Source organism: Lytechinus pictus, chromosome 2 (genome assembly GCF_037042905.1).
Source record: "Lytechinus pictus isolate F3 Inbred chromosome 2, Lp3.0, whole genome shotgun sequence".
Taxonomy (NCBI): Eukaryota; Metazoa; Echinodermata; class Echinoidea; order Temnopleuroida; family Toxopneustidae; genus Lytechinus; species Lytechinus pictus.
Genome location: NC_087246.1, coordinates 17,145,346 through 17,166,367, shown reverse-complemented (window position 1 = coordinate 17,166,367; position 21,022 = coordinate 17,145,346). Strand labels below are relative to the sequence as shown.

At 34.2% G+C, this 21,022-nt stretch overlaps 1 protein-coding gene across 1 annotated transcript; it reads left to right on the top strand.

Moving 5' to 3' along the window:
• Nucleotides 1–287: 287 nt before the first annotated feature.
• On the top strand, nt 288–16,336 carry LOC129254676 (merlin-like). Its single transcript, XM_054893183.2, has 13 exons — nt 288–919; nt 3,203–3,331; nt 3,907–4,113; nt 4,926–5,077; nt 5,880–5,955; nt 6,425–6,559; nt 6,898–6,972; nt 8,153–8,266; nt 9,151–9,273; nt 9,712–9,843; nt 10,808–10,893; nt 11,641–11,746; nt 12,576–16,336. The coding sequence occupies exons 1-13, from the start codon at nt 839–841 to the stop codon at nt 12,921–12,923; spliced, it is 1,764 nt and encodes a 587-aa protein (XP_054749158.1). The 5' UTR covers nt 288–838; the 3' UTR covers nt 12,924–16,336.
• Nucleotides 16,337–21,022: the final 4,686 nt, after the last annotated feature.

Here is a 21,022-nt window from a genome sequence, read left to right as displayed (position 1 = left end):
TGATGATGATGACGACGACGCCGGTGACGACGATGATGACGATCGATGAAGATGATGATGGTGATTCTGATGATATATTACGAATGATGACGAAAACGATTGACGATGGTATATGGGGGTAATAGAAACTGGAGGAGATTTGAATATTTTAGTTATTTTCAATCTTCCAGCTACACTTCGAGGCTACACTGTTGAAGTCAATTCTCAGAGTCTAGAATTTAGACTAGAAACAAAACAAAAGGGAACGTTTCTGTTGTACTGTATGACCACCTAATGTAAAAATGAGCATTCCTCGGCAGACTGGTGCTTCAACACTATTTTTAGATAGTGATTCAATAATAACAATTCACAACCATGTTACTTTGCGTCAACTTAGTGTGAAAGTACTAGACCAGTCTTGTGTACATTACAAAGTTCGTGAGTGAGCTAAGCCGAAGCCGAAGGGGAACAAGTGGCCGACTAACGTTACACTACTTTCAAGGAAAAAAAATCTGTCGATTTGTTTTGTATGTAATTCAACACACTATTCAGAAGAATATTTCTTAGCTCTTCTATTGTGTTTTGAAAGGAACGATATCATGATTTTCTTGTTTCTCCCTGCCTTCCACCACGATTGACGCTCGCTTCGCAACCGGGGCCTTGCGGTCCGAGTAGCCAAGACACGCATGCACGGAGAAGTGCGTGGAATACCAGTTGCATGAATCATAACACCACCAACAACGAGAGTTAGATGATTGGATGGGCGTGCTCTGGCGAAGGAGCTGGTCCGCTGACATAGATGCAGCAGAATCGCGGATGTGCTATTTGTAGCTGAGTGCTACAACGGAGGTTCATCATCATGTCGCTAATGCGACGATCACAGAAAACTTTTACTGTTAGAGTCCAGACTCTGGATGCCGAATTAGAATTCAGCATTGATGTGAGTTTCACTTTCTGACGTTATCAGACTGAAAAATATTATTGTTTATGTTAATTTAAATAATGGGTAGCCCATTCAACAACATCAACAGTTGATCTCCCGTGGGGCCCTAGTACAATGCAATAACACTTTAACAGATATTTAGACCTATTCGAAATAACATAACATATAGAAACAATGCAATAAAAGCTGAATTGCGAAGACATCAATAATAAACATTGCAAAATTAGAGCGATTATTTCAATGACAATGGTATTGAAACATTCAAACAAATAAATTTAACAAAGTAGCAAGTGCCAACGTGAACCTTAATTGTCAATTGATGTGAGATGTTTTTTAAGATTATATTTAAAGAATTTAAAGATGATAGTTCCCGTATGATGACCGGCAAGTTATTCCACAGTTTCGGACAGGCGTAAAATAAGGAAAGTTTGCAATAATCAGACCGACACCTTGGTACAACAAGATCGTTTCTGACAGACTGCCTTGTAATTTTCTATGGGTTTTTTTTAGATCCTGAAAATAATTTGAGTAGTATTCTGGTGCGAGTCCATGAACACATTTCCAAACAAATATATATAGAAAATAAATGATTCTGTAGGCCTACTGGAAGGCCGTCCAATCTAGATGTGAAAACATTTCTTTTTATATGGGGTGTACAATGTATATGACATCTCAGGATCAAACGGGCTGCTATTTTTAGGAGTTTGGTCATTCGATCCACATGAATCTGAAAACAATTTCCCCATATCTCACAAAAATAAATTATATGTGATTATGAAGGGGGCACGAAGATTTAATTGAGATTAAACATGAATTTCTCTTGACTAAGACCTTAGTCTTTGATAAAGTTTATTCCACAAAAAAATTCAATTGATATATAATGTTAAATGTTCCTTACCTTAATAGATCTATACATTCTTATAAGTACATGTAAGTGTGCCAAAAGTCTCCTAAAAATTGAGAGAAGTAGACTAGATTCTATATGATTTTCTTGTAAAAACCTTGGCCAGTCATTTGCAAATTGATAAAAAACGGTTCCCCATGACTGCGCAACCATTCAATTTACTTATGATTAGCCAGGAGGCTCCTAGAGATTAATTCATTTGCTACATAGGTTTCTGTTTGTTGTAACTCCCGTACTCCGTAGGAACTTGGCAGTAATCTCCACGGAGCCAGGAATGGCATGCCATTTCAGTACACGCACCATCATTTTTCCCCCACGATTAAAGCTCCTCAAAATTACAACTTTTCTTCAGGGTTTTGAGCCCAAACTTATGTAAATTGGCTACAATATCCTGTTAACCCTTTCCGCCCAAATTTTTTTAGTTTTAAAACAAAATTACATGTTGAATTTCCAAAACATTATAAGAAGATGAGCATATTTACTCATAGATGTCATTGTCGCCATCTTGTCTTCTTTTTTATTGTAGCCTAGCTACCAGACATGTCTTGAGGGCGGCAACATCATGAGCGGTGCTTGATAAAAAATGCGTGCATTTGCCGAAATGCGTGCATTTGCCGATCAATATCATGAATTTCACCTCGATGCTAAATCCCGCTTCACCTGGTCGTCTAGCGCATGGGATATTTGGTACTAGGATTGGCCCTTTTATTTTTACGTCCAGTCAGATAAATGTTAGAATCACCCTCCCCCCCCCAAAAAAAAAAAAAAAGTGTTTTACTCACTAAGGTAGAACTTGTCAAATCTTCCAATTTAGATAAGGAAATTCTCATTATTCTTAGAGTTTTTTTTCATGTTTGTCAGTAAAGTGTGTGTGTGAGATTTTACAGACATGTATCCAGGGCCCTGGAAACGATTTTTTATTGGGGGTGCTGATGTAAATTTGACCCCCCAAAAAGGGTTTCACTACAAAATGAAGGTAATTTTCGTTACATTGTTTAACACCTACCAGAATTCCAGGGCGTGCTGCCTATAGTCTATAGAGAATAATACATGCAGCACCCCTGCTTCCCAGGGCCATGCGTGTATCAAAGATTGTGTGTGGAGCCGACCTATAATGCCACCATTCTTAAGACCTGACCAGGACTCAAAACTCTTCATCTGCATATATATCTATAACACACAGTTATAATTGTGTCTGTTGTAGTCATTGCAGAGATCATTCTTATTGATATTAAGTTAGAAGTCTGAACTGAGCCTGACTTGAGGGCAAAAATAGGTAGTAATTTGAAAAACAATTGATGTTCTTTGGCATTAAATTGTCATAAATGTAACAAAATTTCAGCAACGCTGATGTGAAATCAATTTTTCTTTTCTAGGTGAAAACCACTGGACGCCAATTATTTGACTTGGTGTGTCGTACTATAGGATTAAGAGAGACTTGGTATTTTGGACTGCAATATGAGGATTCTAAACGCTATATCGCGTGGCTCAAAATGGACAAGAAGGTGAGAACTACTCGTGATGAATACCAGAATATTGCTAATCTTCATACTATTGTTAACTGATTTTGGTGAAAAGGGGTGAACAATGTTATTGTAATTTTGTCTAGCCCCATCAGAATATATTTTGGGAATTATTGAACAGTGATATTTTCTCAAGACTAGAAAAATAAAAGTATAGTCAAATTATACAGTTAATACCTAAACGAGGTTGAATGGATAGGCAGTAGAAGTACTTACCTAGTGTACTAGGAACTTGAAAGTGGTAACTGTAGCTGGGGTAATATTTTTGTATTTCTTAATAGGCAAGTAAATATACAGCGTTTTATTAATGCTTACGTTATCATTATTCTTTACAAGTGTTCGGTGGAAAAAATGAATACTATTAACAGATAAAATAACTGAAATAATTTACCCAAAATTGACATTTAAAACTATATAATTGAAATTGAATAATTTTCCTTTTTTCTGGTCTGATGATTGTTCCTAAAGAGCCAATTTCACTCCTGTTTCTGGCCAAGTTCTGTCCATTGTTTCTCCCAACTCACTGTTGTCTTTTTGTGGTGTAATAATTGTTTCAGGTCCAGGAACAGAGTATACCTAAAGAGGAGCCTGTTTCATTCCTGTTCCTGGCCAAGTTCTATCCCGAGGAGGCCTTTGAGGAGCTCATCCAGGAAATCACTCAACATCTATTCTTCCTCCAAGTCAAGCAGCTGATACTCAATGAGGAGATATACTGCCCTCCGGAGGCCTCGGTGCTACTAGCCTCCTATGCGGTCCAGGCAAAGGTACATTTCTTTCCTTCCAATTTACTCTATATCAAATTCCTGTGACAGTTGCTTGGAATTAAAGTCTGCTCATTATTAAAATCCTTATTAATATGTATTCCCAGTGGAGAGGGGATATTGTGCCCTCACTTTTCATACAATATATTTTGTTACTAATCTTTATTTTTACAACACAGAAGGGGACCACTACTATTTCATAACTCAATTCTTGCATATCTATTGAGACCAAATTCGAGATGCCTGTGCACATGGTTCTGAAGTTACTTGATAATAATGATAATAATATGTGTGATTTGTAATGCGCCAAATCCACTCGGCAGAGTGCCCAAGGCGTAGTGAAAGAAAGAAAGAGAAAAGTACAAATATGATAGTAATAGATTCAGGAACAATTAAGAGTTCCTTATTTGTTATTTGGTGCGTGCATGTTAAACCCAAAATTGCTCCAAATTGCTATTTCATGTTCAAATCCAATTAAATGATGTTTTCAGCCAATATCCTAATTACGTATGTCATTTTGATTATGATAAAAAATTTGTTGCCAACATATTTAGTTAAAAAACAAAGAAGTAGGCCTACATGTACATAAAAAGTGAAGAAAACAGATACATGAGAAAATGATATACTTTTTTATTAAATCTGTTCAATCAGAATCTTAAAAAGAGTATTTAGACAGGAATTTTGCTTCATAAATCAATTAGAGCATATTCATTCATAGTTGATAAAAGAAAAACAATAATCATATTTTCAGAGTATTTGAGCATACAGTTCTGTCGATTTTAAAATGTCTGTCTGTTTCTGTTCCCCCCTGTTAGTACGGTGACTACGAAGCTCATGTTCATCAGCGTGGTTTCCTTGCCAATGAGGAGCTGCTTCCTGGAAGGGTCATAAGTCAATTTGACATGTCACCTGGCCAATGGGAGGAAAGAATCACAGCATGGTATGCTGAACATGAAGGTCTCCTCAGGTATGTCGACCAAAAAACTTTTCAAGCAATTTTAACCAAATTCTTTGTCACATAATGTACATATATAAATATGTAATCTTATTATAAAATGTTGGGTTGTATTGTGCAGTCCACTTTAACTGACCTTTTGTGCTAAAAATATGGGAAGCTAAAAATGTCAAAATGTTTGCATTGTATGTTTCTTATGTTTGCTGTGTTCTTCGTCTATGTTTTTATGGTGAAGTAATGTACTTAAGTTATCATTCCCTTACGGTTATAGTGAGTTGAGTGTCAAATGAGCTTGATAAACTGAACTTGTACTGATCGAGATTTGTGTCACTACTTGCTATCCTTTGTTGAACCATAGTTTTTAGACCAGAGTTTAAATAAACCCCCGAGTTCAGAATACAAGCAATTATATATATGTTTTACCAAAATTTGTGTCTCTTGTATTTTGTAGTAAAGAGGATGAAGAAAATTAGGCTGCTGTCATGCCATGTTATGTTCTGGCTTATTTCCATGGTTAATGCATTAATTGGCCCAAGTTATGAGTTCGTTGTTTATTTCAACATTGAGAAATATTAATTGAATAAATATAGTATTCAGATTTAGTATGAGACTATCTATTAATATGCACGCTATATTAAGCATAAATCAATGCATGACTTTTTTATGGACCATTCTATAAAAACTGTGGATTCAGAACCATCTTTGTGATTTTAGGCCTACATGTATATAATTATGTTCAAACAGTTTATTTGAATGTGTTTCTATGTGGAAAAATCAATAACATCAAGCAAATGTATTTCCATTTGATATTCAGAGATGAGGCAGAAATGGAATACCTGAAAATAGCCCAAGATCTTGAAATGTATGGTGTCAGCTACTTTGAAATTAAGGTATATTATTTTTAATTTTTGGAAGAATTAAATTTGTTTAGTAAGAAATTGAGATTTTGCTTAAAGTTCGGATATATGTGGCGATTGCATTGTGATAGATCTATGTTGTGATTAGGGCCACATTTCCCCTGTTAATATAATGTCTACAGAAAATAATCCCCCACATTTGTCAATGAAAAAAAAAAGAAGGGGAGAAAAATTGCTTGGCAGTTTGTTTAGTTACGACAATAATATATTCACTCGCAAAAAAAGTATCCTTTTGCTAGTATTTATCTGATGAAGTATATTTTAACACCTGTGTTTCTCAGCTAATTAAAACCAACAAACGTTGTCGTGACAACTAGGCAGACGGAAGAAGTTTTACACACCCCACTGACTGTATTGCCAAGATTCTCATATTTCATTGCAATGTTTTTTTAAAGATACTTTGCATACCTTTGTGGTGTTCTTTCTGCTTCTTTGTAATCAGAATGAGAAAGGAACAAGCCTGAATTTGGGAGTGGATGCTACTGGTCTCAATATCTATGAGCTTGACAACAAACTTGTACCAAAGATATCCTTCCCGTGGAGTGAAATTAGAGATATATCATTTAGAGATAAAAAGGTACCTTTATTATGAATTTAATATTTTAATGGTGGTGGTGATGTTTATGGTGTCAATGATGATGATGGTGGTGGCGGTGGTGGTGGTGATGATGATGATGATGACGATGATGATGATGATGATTACGATGATGATTATGATGATCTTAATCATGGATGATATTATTGAAAATTATAGTAAAAATGAAAGCTATTATTATGCTAATTATATGATTGTCTAACCACTGATTAGATTCATATCCCATGTATTGCTACATTTTCTTATAAACCAGGTTTGGAACTAGTGAAATTTGGGTTATATTTTTATGTGAAATAATTGATCTTATTAATTTCTTACAGTTTACGATAAAACCTACTGCAAAGAAATCACCAAATTTTTGTTTCATCTCACCAAAGCTACGAATGAACAAACTCGTGAGTCCTATTTGAAATAACATTTTATTTCTTTTTCTGTTCTTTCTACTAAACTCATTCATGTAAGTCAAGTCAATTTATAGATAATACTAGTAAACTATTTTGAATTTATTGTTTTAACTGGAAAATAACATATGTATGCAGTCATTTTATTATTAATACTCTGTTCCCATTACACATAGCACAATGACATGTCCTTATATAAAAATAAGAATGAAGTAAGTAAGAAGTGATGAGGTATATGAATTGGGATACTGAGTTCCTTTGCATAATTACCCCAGTTATTTTAAAAACTTTCAATAGAAATTGTGAACTTATTTAAAGGATGATGATTGTATGGAGGCAAATCAAATATTGATTGCTGATTAATGTAGTTCTTATTAAGTTTGAATGTGAAAGCTTAAAGGACAAGTCCACCCCAACATAAAGTTTATTTGAATAAAAAGAGAAAAATCCAAAAAGCATAACACTGAAAATATCATCAAAATCGAATGTAATATAAGAAAGGTGTGACATTTAAAAGTTCAGTTTAATTTCACAAACAGTTATATGCACATCTTGGTTGGTATGCAAATGAGGGGACTGATTATGTCACTCTATTTCCTTTGTATTTTATTATATGTAATATTCTTATTTTCTCCTCATTGTCATATGAAACAAAGTTTAATTGCTCCCTGAACATTTAGAATTACCATTATTTTAACATTTTATGGTTCAGTCAAGTTGGTCCTCATGGTCAAATTTGTACAAAATGAAATATTGTATAATTCAAACATTAAAAACAAAAGAAATAGTGAGTGAAGGACATATTGACTCTCTCATTTGCATATCAATGACTTGTGCATATAACTGATTTGTGAAAAATAAGCAAAATTTTAATATGGCATTACTTTCTTATTTTACATCCAATTTTGATGAGATTTTCAGCGTTAGGTTTGTTTAATTTTTCTCTGTTGCTTTAAATCCACATTTTTCTGGGATGGACTTGACCTTTAAGTAAATATAGTTGCAGAAAACATCATTTGGCACACATTTTTTCATTTATACATACAAACACTTTTGTTTTTTGTATTCTATTTCAATTGGATTTCAGTAAAACTCACAAGATTGTTTTACTATAAATGACATGTATGTTTAATGGGTTGGTGAACATGATATTTCTTGTTATCTGTTTCCATAGATTCTTGATCTTTGCGTTGGTAACCATGAGCTGTTCATGCAGAGAAGAAGAGCAGACTCAATGGAAGTACAGCAGATGAAAGCTCAGGCTAGGGAAGAGAAAGCCAAGAGACATGTGAGTATTAACATGGAACATGTATCTCTTTATTACATATGGTGTACATGCACAAAGTGAATTAGAAAGCCATGCAATCCCAAAAATATGCTCATGAATTTTCTCTCTCAAGTCATACTCTTAGTATATTGTATTAACTAATCTTTTATTAAGTATATTTTGTGATTATATTTGTACCATGTACATGTATGTAAATTCATTTTCATAAAAAGGAAAATATAAAGTGGCCCGTATTCTGAAGTCAGGTTTAATTTAGACCACGGTCTAACTCTGTGCTAAAATTATGGGAAGCCAAAAGTGTCAAGATTTTTATTAAGTTGTATGTATCCTATGTTTACTGTGCTCTTTCTGATTCATCGATGGTGAAGACAATCATCTATTTATACTTCCTAGACAATTATGAATGATTTGAGAGCCAAATGTGCTGAAATATGATATATCTACCATTGGTGATTTATGTAACAATTGGCTATCCATACTTAAACCACAACGTTAAACCCGAGTTTAAGTTAAACCTGACTTCAGAATACGGGCCAAAAAGTTTTCAGAGGTCAGTGAAAATTGCTTCAGAGGAAGAAAATATGCCTTTAGTGAAAAGGGGAAAGTAGGATATTTATATTTGGACTCATATTTGGTCATATTTTTGTACTGGAAAATATCATTGATTAATGAATAATTGCCTGATTATAGTAATTATAAGATATAAATAAATATTTATAAATAAAGTGTGTATTTTAATATTTCAAATTCACTTTACGATCATGTACATCTTAATTTATTTATTCATTTATCATGTGCATACTAAAATGAAATTGCAATACATATCAAATGGTATATCTGGATTTTGTTATCACCTTTTCTTCTTGTCATCATCTTTTGGTTAGATTGAGAGAGAGAAGTTAATTCAAGAGAGACATCTCCGGCAGAAGGCAGAACAGGAGAAGGAAGAGTTAGAGAAACAGCTTCGTCATTTCCAAGAGGAGTCCCAGTTAGCTCATGATGCGTTGGTAAGTCGTTTGAGAAGAAAGAAACAATCCATCCTTGTTTCCATACATGCAGACAGAACCTGATGATATAGAGGGTCGTGGGTTCAAATCCCAGCCATGGCATCCTTTTATGCCTTAAATTAAATATTTTATACACCAGAAATTACTACTATAAAAGAGTAACATTTACTCCTTCCAATGGTGCAATAATATTCAGTGTGACTTGAGGATAAAAAAGTGGTCAAATTTGTAGAGAAAGGAAGTCTTGCAATTTACAAGATTTTGTCGGGGAGAGGATTCAGTCATGGAAGGAATTGGATGAATCTTTCATATTTGTTCATTAGCATAGGGCTGTTTACATATTTTTACCTACAGGACAGGCAAATAATTGCAGACCCCCTTTCACTATAATGTGGAGGACCAAAAATGTTTAATCCCTTAACTGTGTTCTGTTGGTAGGTGAGATCAGAAGAGACGGCCGAGCTCCTGAATGAAAAGGCTCAAGTAGCAGAAGAAGAAGCCATGTTATTAGCTCAGAAAGCTGATCAGGCTGAGAGAGAAATCCAAGCTATTAGAGTAGAAGCCATCAAGGTATGATATCTTTTTTTTTTTTTTTTTTTAGTGGCTCGCAATTGGGAAGTCACAGGGAAAGAAGATCTGTATTAGAACAGAGAGGACTCACTCTGCTAAGGTCTGTTATAAGGATGATATTTGCTAAATGCTATTGTGCAATGAGAAGTCAATCAAACATCTGAATGTCTGGAAAAAGCTATTACAAGTACCACACATAGATGAAACTGAGCAACCATGAAACCTGCTATGAGTCTCAAAATTAGGAATGTTGAGAACTTTGACAACCCAAAATAAATGACGCTCCTTTCTTTGGACTAATTTGCACTGTCAGAATATTTATTGAATTAATCCAACAGCCAGTCATGATGGAAAGATTATAATGCATGAATAAAGAAGCTTTTTGCAAAGTTTGTACAAGTCCATCTCCACATGATTTGTTAATTGTATGTCCCTTTAATCTCAAAGGTTTTGATTCTGAACCATGGTCTAAGCCTGTGATGAAATTATGGATAGTCAAATACAGGTGATTCCGCTAAAGTCAGGTCTTATGGGACCTCAGAAATTGATTTAACCTGGGGGAAATTTGACTTAAAAGATGCAAATAACTCATGCCTTTCATTTTCTGGTCTGCGAAGTTACTTAAAAATTTATTTTGACTTATTGAAGGTTGACTTATGCAGACTTGTCAGAATATTGTTTACTCTGTTCTTTCCATTTGTGTGTTTACAAGACTTAATTTCTTGCTTTACTGGTGGGAGAAAAAATATTCTAGTTATCATTCTAAGACAATTTTCAATAGTTAAAGTGCCAAATGTTCAGGTGGATTGAACATCTGCTGTGAGGGATTTATGCCACATTCAGCAATAGGTGAAACCACAGATTTAGTTGATTTGTCAAAAAAGATGTTTAATAAATAATGATGCTAATAATTAAGAAATCTGGCCACAATAAATGATGAGTTGAATGGTTTTATTGTTGACAGACAGCAGAAGAGAAACGTTTGATGGAGATGAAGGCTCATGAGGCTGAATTCATGGCTTTTCGGCTCGCAGAAGAGTCACAGCAGAGGTAATGAAATCTTCCTTACTATCATTTCATTCAAATTAAATGATGAAAATATGCTGAATGATTTAAATGGCTTTCTACTGATGAAATATTGAAATTGCCAGGTTGGATTCATGAAAGTTAATGTTCTTGATATGCTACCTGGGCACTATCACTTAGCCTTTGTGTGATGCGCTTATGATAAGAGTTTACTTGGGGCTTGATCTTGATCTTGCCGACTTTGACATTGCCAAATAATCAAGTTAACTTTTCTATATGAATGACTAAATGTGAAAGGTCAGTTCACAATGCTGTAACGACTCTCCCAGCTTATAATTGGGCATGCTTATGCATCCCATTTTCATGCCAAAATGAGACTTGCGTCGTACAGATTCACAGTTTTTCTTTTGTGCATTGGTTATGTTATTTTCCATGCTTATAGTTGTTGAGTATAAATGCTGTTTGTAAACTCACAAAAAGATGTGTTTACTAAAGACGTAAGGGGAATTTTAATGTGTTTCTAGTTGTGAGTGTAACAATACAGTGCTCTTAGAGAAAAAAGCGTGTCACTCCTTTGACCCATCTCTCTGGTTAACGGAGCATGCAGAGTGCAGCACTGCAACAACAAAAAACGTAACATAAACAGTACTCTGTGGTAGTGTTTACAGTGATTGTGTGAAAAGCTCATTCTGCCTTCGCCAAAGATACATAACAGACCTATGATCTCATCACACTGTTCATCAATGAGAGTTTTCTTGATTGTTTTTGCAGGAGTTTAGAAGCAGAAGAGTTAAAGCAACAGTTGTTCAATGCAAGGCTGGCTGAAAAGGAGGCAAAGGAGAAGCTCATACACATCTCAACAAGATCTCTTGTACCGGTATGTAAATTGGAGAGGAAGAAAGAGAAAGAAGGGGGGGACTTCAGGGAAGGGCAGAGAAGAACATTGCCTTCTCTGTTATAGAATCATTCTTGATCGTGATAGAGATAGAGAGAGAGTAGAAGAAAGAAGATCGGGTTGGACAAAGAAAGAAGAAAAGAAAAATAACACAATCAGTAGAATCAGTAATGAAGTTTGTCAGAAGAAAGTAAAAAATATTGGAAAGAAAGAAATTAAAAGATAATAATAATAATAATAATGATAGCTGGATTTATAAAGCGCTTTTTGCCAGAGGATACAAAGCGCTGCTATTATTACCCCGGCTTTTGCTCGAGCTACCATCACCGGCGCTCAGTGCATGCAAGGAATTACTCCTGCCGGGTACCCATTCACCTCACCTGGGTCGAGTGCAGCACTGGATAAATTTCTTGCTGAAGGAAAACACGCCATGGCTAGGATTCGAACCCACGACCCTCTGTTTCAAAGGCGAGAGTCAGAACCGCTAGACCACGACGCACCCACATAATCATGATATGGGGCTATGTAGAGATGATAGAAGACTGTTGGAAAGCAAATAGGATCATTGAAAGGCTAAGAATGCTGCAAGTATTTTTCCATGTTCAATTGTTAGACCAAGAGTGTTGAATAATTTTAGTTGACGTACCAGTATTTTCTTCTCAACTTTTAGATGATATGTAAGAATTGATATGATCATTGAAACAAGAATGTTATAATAGAAATTGGCCGTGTTTGATAAAATTTATGATACCACATTGAAATAATAGATTAAAGATTTAATTCCTATGTGTCATTTCTTTTTCTAATTCAGCATTTAGAACGTAGCCAGAGCTCCCTGAGTAATGAACTAGCAGCACTCCAGCTTGATCCTGAGCTCAGCTCTGGGGAAATGGACATGATGGAGGATGTAGACGTAGAGAAACTCTCCAAGGACATTGAGGAGAACCGGGTGGACTACCTGGAAAGATCCAAACACCTCAAGATGCAGCTTAATGAACTCAAATCAGAGATTGAAGTCTTGAAGGTGGAGGAGAAACAAACTCAGCTGGATCGGATCTATAATGAGGTGAACAGTCGGGGCGAGAACAAGAAGACTACTCTGAGTAAGATTAGCAAGGGTTCAACCAAGGCAAGGGTAGCCTTCTTTGAAGAGCTGTAATGTAGTGGATGATCTGTGAATCAACATGATGTGCATTATTGTCGTCAAGAAATCAGAAAGAGCTTCAGCGGTGGTTCCCCAATTCTCAGTGGCACTCTGAAATGTTGTGATTGAGTTGGTAAACAGAGGGTAGAGTTACTGTGGATTAGCATGTTTGTGTCATCTACGGGGATTCAGCAGTGGCTCTTAGGATTAGTTGCCACCTTTCAAGCATGTCTGCAAGGAATTTCAGCAAAGGTTTCCCAATGCTTAGTCATCTTCTTTGAAGTATGATCAGAGGATAACCCAAAATATTTGCATCATTGTATTTGGAAAATCAGCAAGGGCTCCTGCGATGATTCCTCAAGGCTCAATTGCCTTTTTAGGCTTAAAAGACTTCAGAAAGTTATCAACGTTTGCTACAAGGTGTGCATCACCATCTTTGATGAGAAATTATGGAGCAGCTACAACGGTAAAAGAACGTGCTCTTTTTTTTTTTTACCTAAATCAACCATTATGTCAATAAATATAAGTCCTTTATCAAGGATCAATGGATAGATAAAGGACATGATAGTGAATCCAGAATGTCTGCTACTTCACTCTCCTTAAGGGAGCTTTCTTGAAAGGTTTGTCCCCAATATCACCAACAGATGTTTACTGTAGATCCTTGTATCTGATTGGCTGAGAGAAACTTAGTGAAAATCCCTGACAAAACCTTTCATGAAACGCTCCCTAGGAGGTCAGTAAGAGTTTAACCATCATATTTGGGTCCTGTTAAACAAATCAAGATACAATATAAAATCAATTATACAATTAAGGGTAACTGTATTCCTAGCACACACCATATACAAAAAGGATACAATCAGTTGTGAATTTGACTATAACTTTTTCTGTTACACCCCCATCCTGTTCATATTTCTGAAGAAAAAAATCACAGTAACACACATATGGGCTGGAAGAAGTTCACCAATGTGTGGTTGATCATTGTTACGTCTCTCATTGCTGTGTCCTCATTGCAATATTTTTATGGTTGGGATCCTGTTTCAGCATTGGTCACAAGTTGTGTACCTCGTGTACCTCCTTGTATGTGTGTAGTTTGTTACTTGGGATGCATTTTATATGAAACCCTTGAAATGCATACACATGGTTGCACATTTTTATCAAGTATGCTTAACATGATGCATAGGTAAAGTGTTCTGATAAACATAACCACGCACACAGCCATCACACTTCATTTAGCTTGAGCTAAAGCCGGGGTAATGATAATAATAACAACGCGCCGCTGAATAGAATATTCCTAGATAGATGGCTCTATATAAATGCCTATTATTATTATTATTCATTCATATGCTTCTTACATTGAACAATTTGAGAAGGTCATTTGAACTCCATGCTTCAAAACTAAGGAATGGCATATGTAGCAAGTTGAAAACATTGATTGTGCCTTGAAAATGGGATGCTGTACATTCTCAAGATTTCTCAGAGGGTTATGCTGTCTTAGTAAAGACCTAGGAGAAGATGCAGACAGGTGTACGGCTGTGATTACAAAAACCCAAGTCTTACAGATTACAGAAATTTGCTTTAAGTCAGATACCGCTGAGAAGTATGCACATATATGCACAAAAACACAGATACACTTGTGACGAAGGCTTTAATTCCCCTCGTGAAGAATGAGGCTTAACTTGTATCAATCATGTTTTCCTAGGATGTTCATTTCATAAAGAAGAGAAAATGTGAAAGACAGAACGAAAGAGAATGAGAGAGAAAGAGAAAGAGAGAGAGATGGTGAGAGGATGAGGGGAAGGATATTTAACAGAGGAAGACCTGCATTTGTGCTATTAGGAAAATGAAGAACACAAAGGATTCTTATTTTCATAAATTCAGTCAAATAATTGCTAAATGAATTGATCTAAACTTCACATTTGTTGATTTTCAGGTGCTTTTTGTACAGTTAGATACTTCAAATCATGCATCTAAATGTACAGTACACTAGCAAATGTATTTTAAATTAATATAATCATGATTATCTATCAACATTTGCTTTTTATCAATTTTTACAAATTACTGCTCAACTATTATCTTAAAGCAAGTTATTCTTTCAAAAACTAATGAGCAAATTCCAAAATTTGTAATTTGGGCTCCAAAAGCTGGTTGAAATTGGCTTGGGAGAACTGTTATTTGTGTGGGGTTTTTTTTAGAAGCCATTTTATGTAAGGAAAAAAAAAACTCAAACTTATTGAGCACAATACACATTTTCTTCCTTTGTATTTCAACTTTATAATTCATCAAAAAGGTCATTGCATGTGATTGTGTTTTCAAGCACCTTAAATATAAATTGTATTCACCCAAGTAAAGAGTTTACAACTCATGAACAGTACTTAGAGATTCAAATGATATTACCAATATTTGCCTGAATATCACATGTGAAAGAATGAGTTGTATTAGATAAATTACATACTGACAAAGGTATTTTTGATTTGTATTCAGACCACCAACAACAAAATCAATTAATTAAGATGTATGTAAAGAGAGTAATACACAAAAGAAAAGTGTAATGTCATCCAAAAATACTTGTACATGTTTCTTAGAAAAATAAGGCATTATTATTTTTAGATTTTTGTAGAAACTCAAAGTGGTACCACTATTCACTTTTGTACTTGGTCAAAGTACCGTAAAATAATTTGTTAAGCATTCTCTTTTAATTTAAAGCAGTCCTGACCAAGGGTTGATAGACAAAAAATTTGTCTTAGATCATGTAAAAAGACCATGTCTAAGTATATCTCTTGTAAGTTGAAGTCATGACGGAGATCTTGCCGAGAAGTGTTGTAGCATCTTATTATCAATGCCCATTAACTATGACCTTGTGTTTCCAATTATATGCACACTACTGTTGTCACTACAGTGGCTGGTGAAAACCCAGCACGGCACCTGACCAGTGGACACAGCCTCACAAAAGGTCAACTGCCAATCACCGCTATTGTCTGCAGATTGAAAGTTAAATAATTAAATAGAATTATAGCAGTTAAAATAATTATTAACTAAAAAAATTTGACAGCTTAACTATGCAAATTAATTTATGGCTTATTTTGCACCAACAATCCACAGCAGAAAGTCTTTACAAACTAGGGTTAAAATTTGAAATCTCTGCAGTCATTAAAGTTAAATTATTTTATGTGTAAAAACCCAGGGGTTTGGGGGGGCAGAGCCCTGTGAAGCTTCTGCCAGGTCATTGCCCCTTGACCTCCATTCAATCAATCTTAGCCGACACTCAAATATGATAACCATGATGCACACTGATGTGATTGTTTGATTTGTTTGATTAATTACCTGCCCATGTAAAGTCCTATTAGAAATCTTCTCAAATTAAAGAGTGAAATAAAGTTCTGAATGCAATTCAAAAGTTGGCTTGAATTGCTATTTCTCCCCAATAAAAAGTTGATTTGAATAGCAAGTGAATAAGAAGAATCAAACAAGCGCCATCAAATTTTGATGAATTCTTCAGCGTTTTGCTTACTGAAATTTACTCTATTTATTTAGATACAATTATTTTCAGCCAAGAATACCTCTTTCATGAAAATGAAAAGGAAACTAAGATCTCTTTTTTTTTAATACATTTTTTAAGATACATGTTGTGTGTGAATTTTATGATGGCATATATGATCGAAGTCATATTGATTTGATTTACTCTGGTATTACATTGCTAAAAATACCCATTAGTATGTTTGTTTTTGTCCTATAGGTGGTGCTATCATTGGTTTAAATGCAAAGAGATTTTTGTATGTAGTGTAGGTCTGGTACAAAATTTGACAATAATTCATTTGAAATTGAGTCATTATCTACATTTTTTATAATGAATTGATTTAATTCATTCCCTTCTTAGAGGAATATTGCAAAAATCAAATAATCCAATTATAGAAGTATTTCTTTAGATTGAATTTCGGAGTGATGAATAATCAATGATGAATGATTTAAATATTTGTAAGATTTGTTTAAAACAAAAACAAGATTGTAGTTCAGTTGTTGTTTGTGGTAAGAATGCTGTAACGGCTGGTAATCTAAACCCAGTGCAGGGCATGTGCCCCCTGACCCCTCATTAGATAGGCTATTAATATGATCAGACATTTTTTTGTTAATCAACGACAGAACCACTATATTGTAATCCTTGAGCTTTTTGGAATTGCAGAAACAAAGTAAAAAGAAAATATATATATATATTAGAGACAGATTTACAAACAATGTCAATTTTTTTACACAACATTCAAACTTTATGCAAAAATTCTGAACAGCCTTAAAGCTTAACAGGCATAGGAGCAAGAAATCTTTTAGACTGGTTTTCAAGTATTGTACAGTCAACTATATAATGCCCATAAAGACTTTTCAAAAGTAATAACTTTGATTGCAGAAGTTCAATGGGCAAAACGATTTTTGTAATCTCATTTGGTGTGGCAGAGGCAATACTTAGTTTCTCTGGCCCGTATTTGAACTCTGGTTTAACTTAGACCGTGGTCTAGCTCTGTACAAAAATTACGGGAAGCTAAACTTGTCAAAATCTATTCACATGGTATGTTTCTTATGTTTACTTTGCTCCTTAATTCTTTAATGGTGAAGACAATTATCTTATTTATCCTTCTCAGACAGACAGGAATGATTTGAGAGTCAAATGAGCTGATACTATGAACTTTTACTGTTAGAGATTTATGTCACAATTGGCTATCCATAGTTAAATTACAACTTTAGGCTAGAGTTTAAAATTAACCTGACTTCAGAATACGGGCCTCTAAAAATAACTTGTATGGAACTAGGATAATGGAATGTTGCAAGAAACTTCCTTGCAATCAAAATTGTTAATAATTCAATTTTAACTATAGCAAATTTATGATTTCATTTGCTTCAAACAAACCAGCAATCAGTAGACATGCATTGATGCCATCATTCTGCCATCTTAGAGGCCAAAGCCATTGTGTTACATGCTTAGGGATCTGCAGCTGGCACATCTCTGACAACTCTGCTCACGCTTTTTCCTATATCCTCTGAGGGAGGGCGCTATGGGATTATGATGTCATATCCATGAGGTTTATTACAATCTATAATGTCTTATTTTGGAATCTAAGATCAACTGATCATGTTAATATGATTTGTTTTTGCTGCATTGTGATTGATTATCCGCCTTTGTGAGGCCTTATTGGATTAACATTGTATAATAAGGACAATAATTGTACAAACAATATTAATGTATCATTCTGTACTATTCTTAGCCAATGTGTATTCTATTATGTTTACATACATTTTATTTCATCTTGTAAGGCTTTCATTCATCGATATTACTTCATACTGTATATTGATCAACAAATTATATATTTATAGAAAATTAATGAAAAAACATATGTCCATACATTGTGATTTGAAACTGGTTTGATTTTGTAGTACTTGTTTTGAGAGAGTATGAGCTGGGGCAGCACCAGATTTGGATAGTGAGGAAGGAGATGAAAGGGGGATGTCATATTTTTTTCTCACTTGTGTTATGGGTATAGAGCCAAACAACCCTTCTCATTTTGATATTCTATCTTCCTTTTTTTCTCCACTACTTGAAAAATCATATGTTTGTGACCAACCCCACCCCCCCTTGAGCACTGCCCCTGAGTACAAGAGGACATGTTTTTTGTTTTATCAAGTCTTGTATTAAACCTATTGAAGGGAAATGTTGGCTCTGAGCATCAGGCGTATTACCCCCCTCTACCCCGCTAGCATGTCGAGAAAGAAACAGTACAGAGAGTGAAGAGCAAAAGCAAAGAGGAGAGAATAAAATATAGCCTGATAAGATGATTGAGGGGATGGGGGTCAGATCAGCATAAAGAATACATTAAGGAAAAGGAAACTTAACACGAACAGAAGACAGTGTCATTTACTTGGGGCTGGTCTGGTAGAGGTGGTTTTGAGGATCATTTGGACACTTCTTCTGGTAAACAAAGTGGAATTAAAAATAAAGATTTTTTTTTAATGAAATAAAATAAACTTGGGAAGGGAGGAGAGACATGAAAAGGGAGAACTAAAATTATAAAATGTTATTAAAATATTACACATACCCCCTCAAACAAGACAACCTCGCTTTCCAACACCTCTTTTTATTTTTATTTTTTCAATCTTTTTTTGTCGACTTTTTCATTTGAATTCTTTATTTCAATCTATTCACATCGTTTGTAGATTACTTTTTAGACTATATTTTTTTCGTTTAGATTTTTCCTCATTATTTCACAGTTCGCTTTTGACGTTGCTCTTCAGAAACTTCTCTTTTTAATATATATATATATATATATATATATATACAAATAATATTTTAAAAAATAGATTATTATATTATTTTTATCAATAAATGCATTTGAGGTGCCAATTACCTTGTGTGCGTGTGTATATTTTGTTTGAAATTAAAATTGATTCCCGTTATGTACCTTCACAGATTAATATTTGCAGCCTGCTTTCCCTTTGATTTTTGGTATTGACTAACTATATTATGTCATAGTACTATGTATGGAATCATTAATAATGAGATTCGAGATTGATTTTCACTCAATCGTCTGTTCGATATTAATTAATTGTATTGATCACTATATTTGAAATATATAGCATCTTTGAGATCTTTGATTAATGTGTATTATGTAAGTATGTTTCAGCACATGACTGCATTTAAAATTGCAGAATGAAATTGCATCACTGAGCTTAATGAGAAAGAACATAACATAATAAATTAAAATTACACGCGTTACGAGTTACACATTTTCCTTTAAAGAAATGCGAACACAATTTTAAGAAGCTTGAGCAAAACAACGATTCAAATACTTATTTTGTAGATTATGAAATGTAAAATATCCTAACAAACTATGTTTGATCAGAGTAGGATCCATGGTTTGATTAAGTACTTCCAAACTTGTAAAACTTTCCTTGCAAGAAAAATCCCAATCAATCCATCATATAGTGGTTTCCTTTGATAAAATTCATAACAATAAAGTGATGACATACACTAAAGCTAAATTTCAATCAACCAAATTATTTTTTACATGATTATTTTACAATTTTTTTACATATAGAATTGCTTTTCTTTTGCAATCCCCATTCATAAATACTCTCTCAAATAAAAGAACATTTATTTTATTGTTTAGGTCTATATGTACGCTTATATTCAATAACGCAATGAAACAAATTTTTTGTTCGATTTCATTTATGTATTGATTTCATTTTCTGTATTGTATAAGTTGTGTTATATGTTCGTTGTGCGCCTTATGAGTGTCATTTCCGACACTATTATGTGCGGTATATAAATATTAATTTATTATAATTATTATTATTGTTATTATTAGTATCATTATTATTATTATTATTATTATTCATGCCAGACATTCTACTAGATAATACAGGGATTAATTTTGATTACATTTGTTAGAGTTTTTAGAAGAAAAAGAAACTTCAGACAAGTTGATATAGTGAAAGTTTGAACAATATCAGACAATAAGTAAGAAAGTAATGAATTTTAAAACGTTGTAAAAGCGGTAATCACTATACCCATGGCGTCTTCAAAATGGCATGTTTGTGATGTCATGTAAGGCAAGGACTACTTTTCACTTACTCCAGTATATAAAATAGCTAAATTGTCAATTTTTCAAAAGTCTCTACTTCAAATTATATTTTTCTTTCATGAGGACAGAAAAAAATATGATACCTGGGTTGTATTATGATTACTGCCCCAAGGGAATAGTTACTTAAGAGAAAACCCACATAATCTAGAAAATTAAGTATATATGGCCTATGGGAACGTTGTCCTTGTCCCTCGTCATAATTTACTTACCCAATTGCCAATTTGAAATTTACATAGTCTTAGGGATCTCAATTTTAAAACAGCCATAACTTTCTTATTGCTCGTCCGATTTTTTTTCAAACTTTCACCATCCTGTTTTTCTTATATTTCTCATGTCTCACGCAACACTATATGACCAAGGTTGGATTCCGCTTTAAAAAGGAAAACTAGTGTCATAAATGAAATCCTCGTAATAGAAAACCTTAGAAGAGCTTTATTAGATAATACACTGACAAATAATTATATGCATTGCATCGTTATGTTAATTAGCAAA

Coding starts and splice junctions, on each gene's coding strand:
- LOC129254676 (XM_054893183.2), top strand. CDS start 839: ATGTCGCTAATGCGACGATCACAGAAAACTTTTACTGTTAGAGTCCAG. Junction 5,956..6,424: donor TCAGCTACTTTGAAATTAAG/GTATATTATTTT, acceptor CTTTGTAATCAG/AATGAGAAAGGAACAAGCCT. Junction 9,844..10,807: donor TTAGAGTAGAAGCCATCAAG/GTATGATATCTT, acceptor TATTGTTGACAG/ACAGCAGAAGAGAAACGTTT.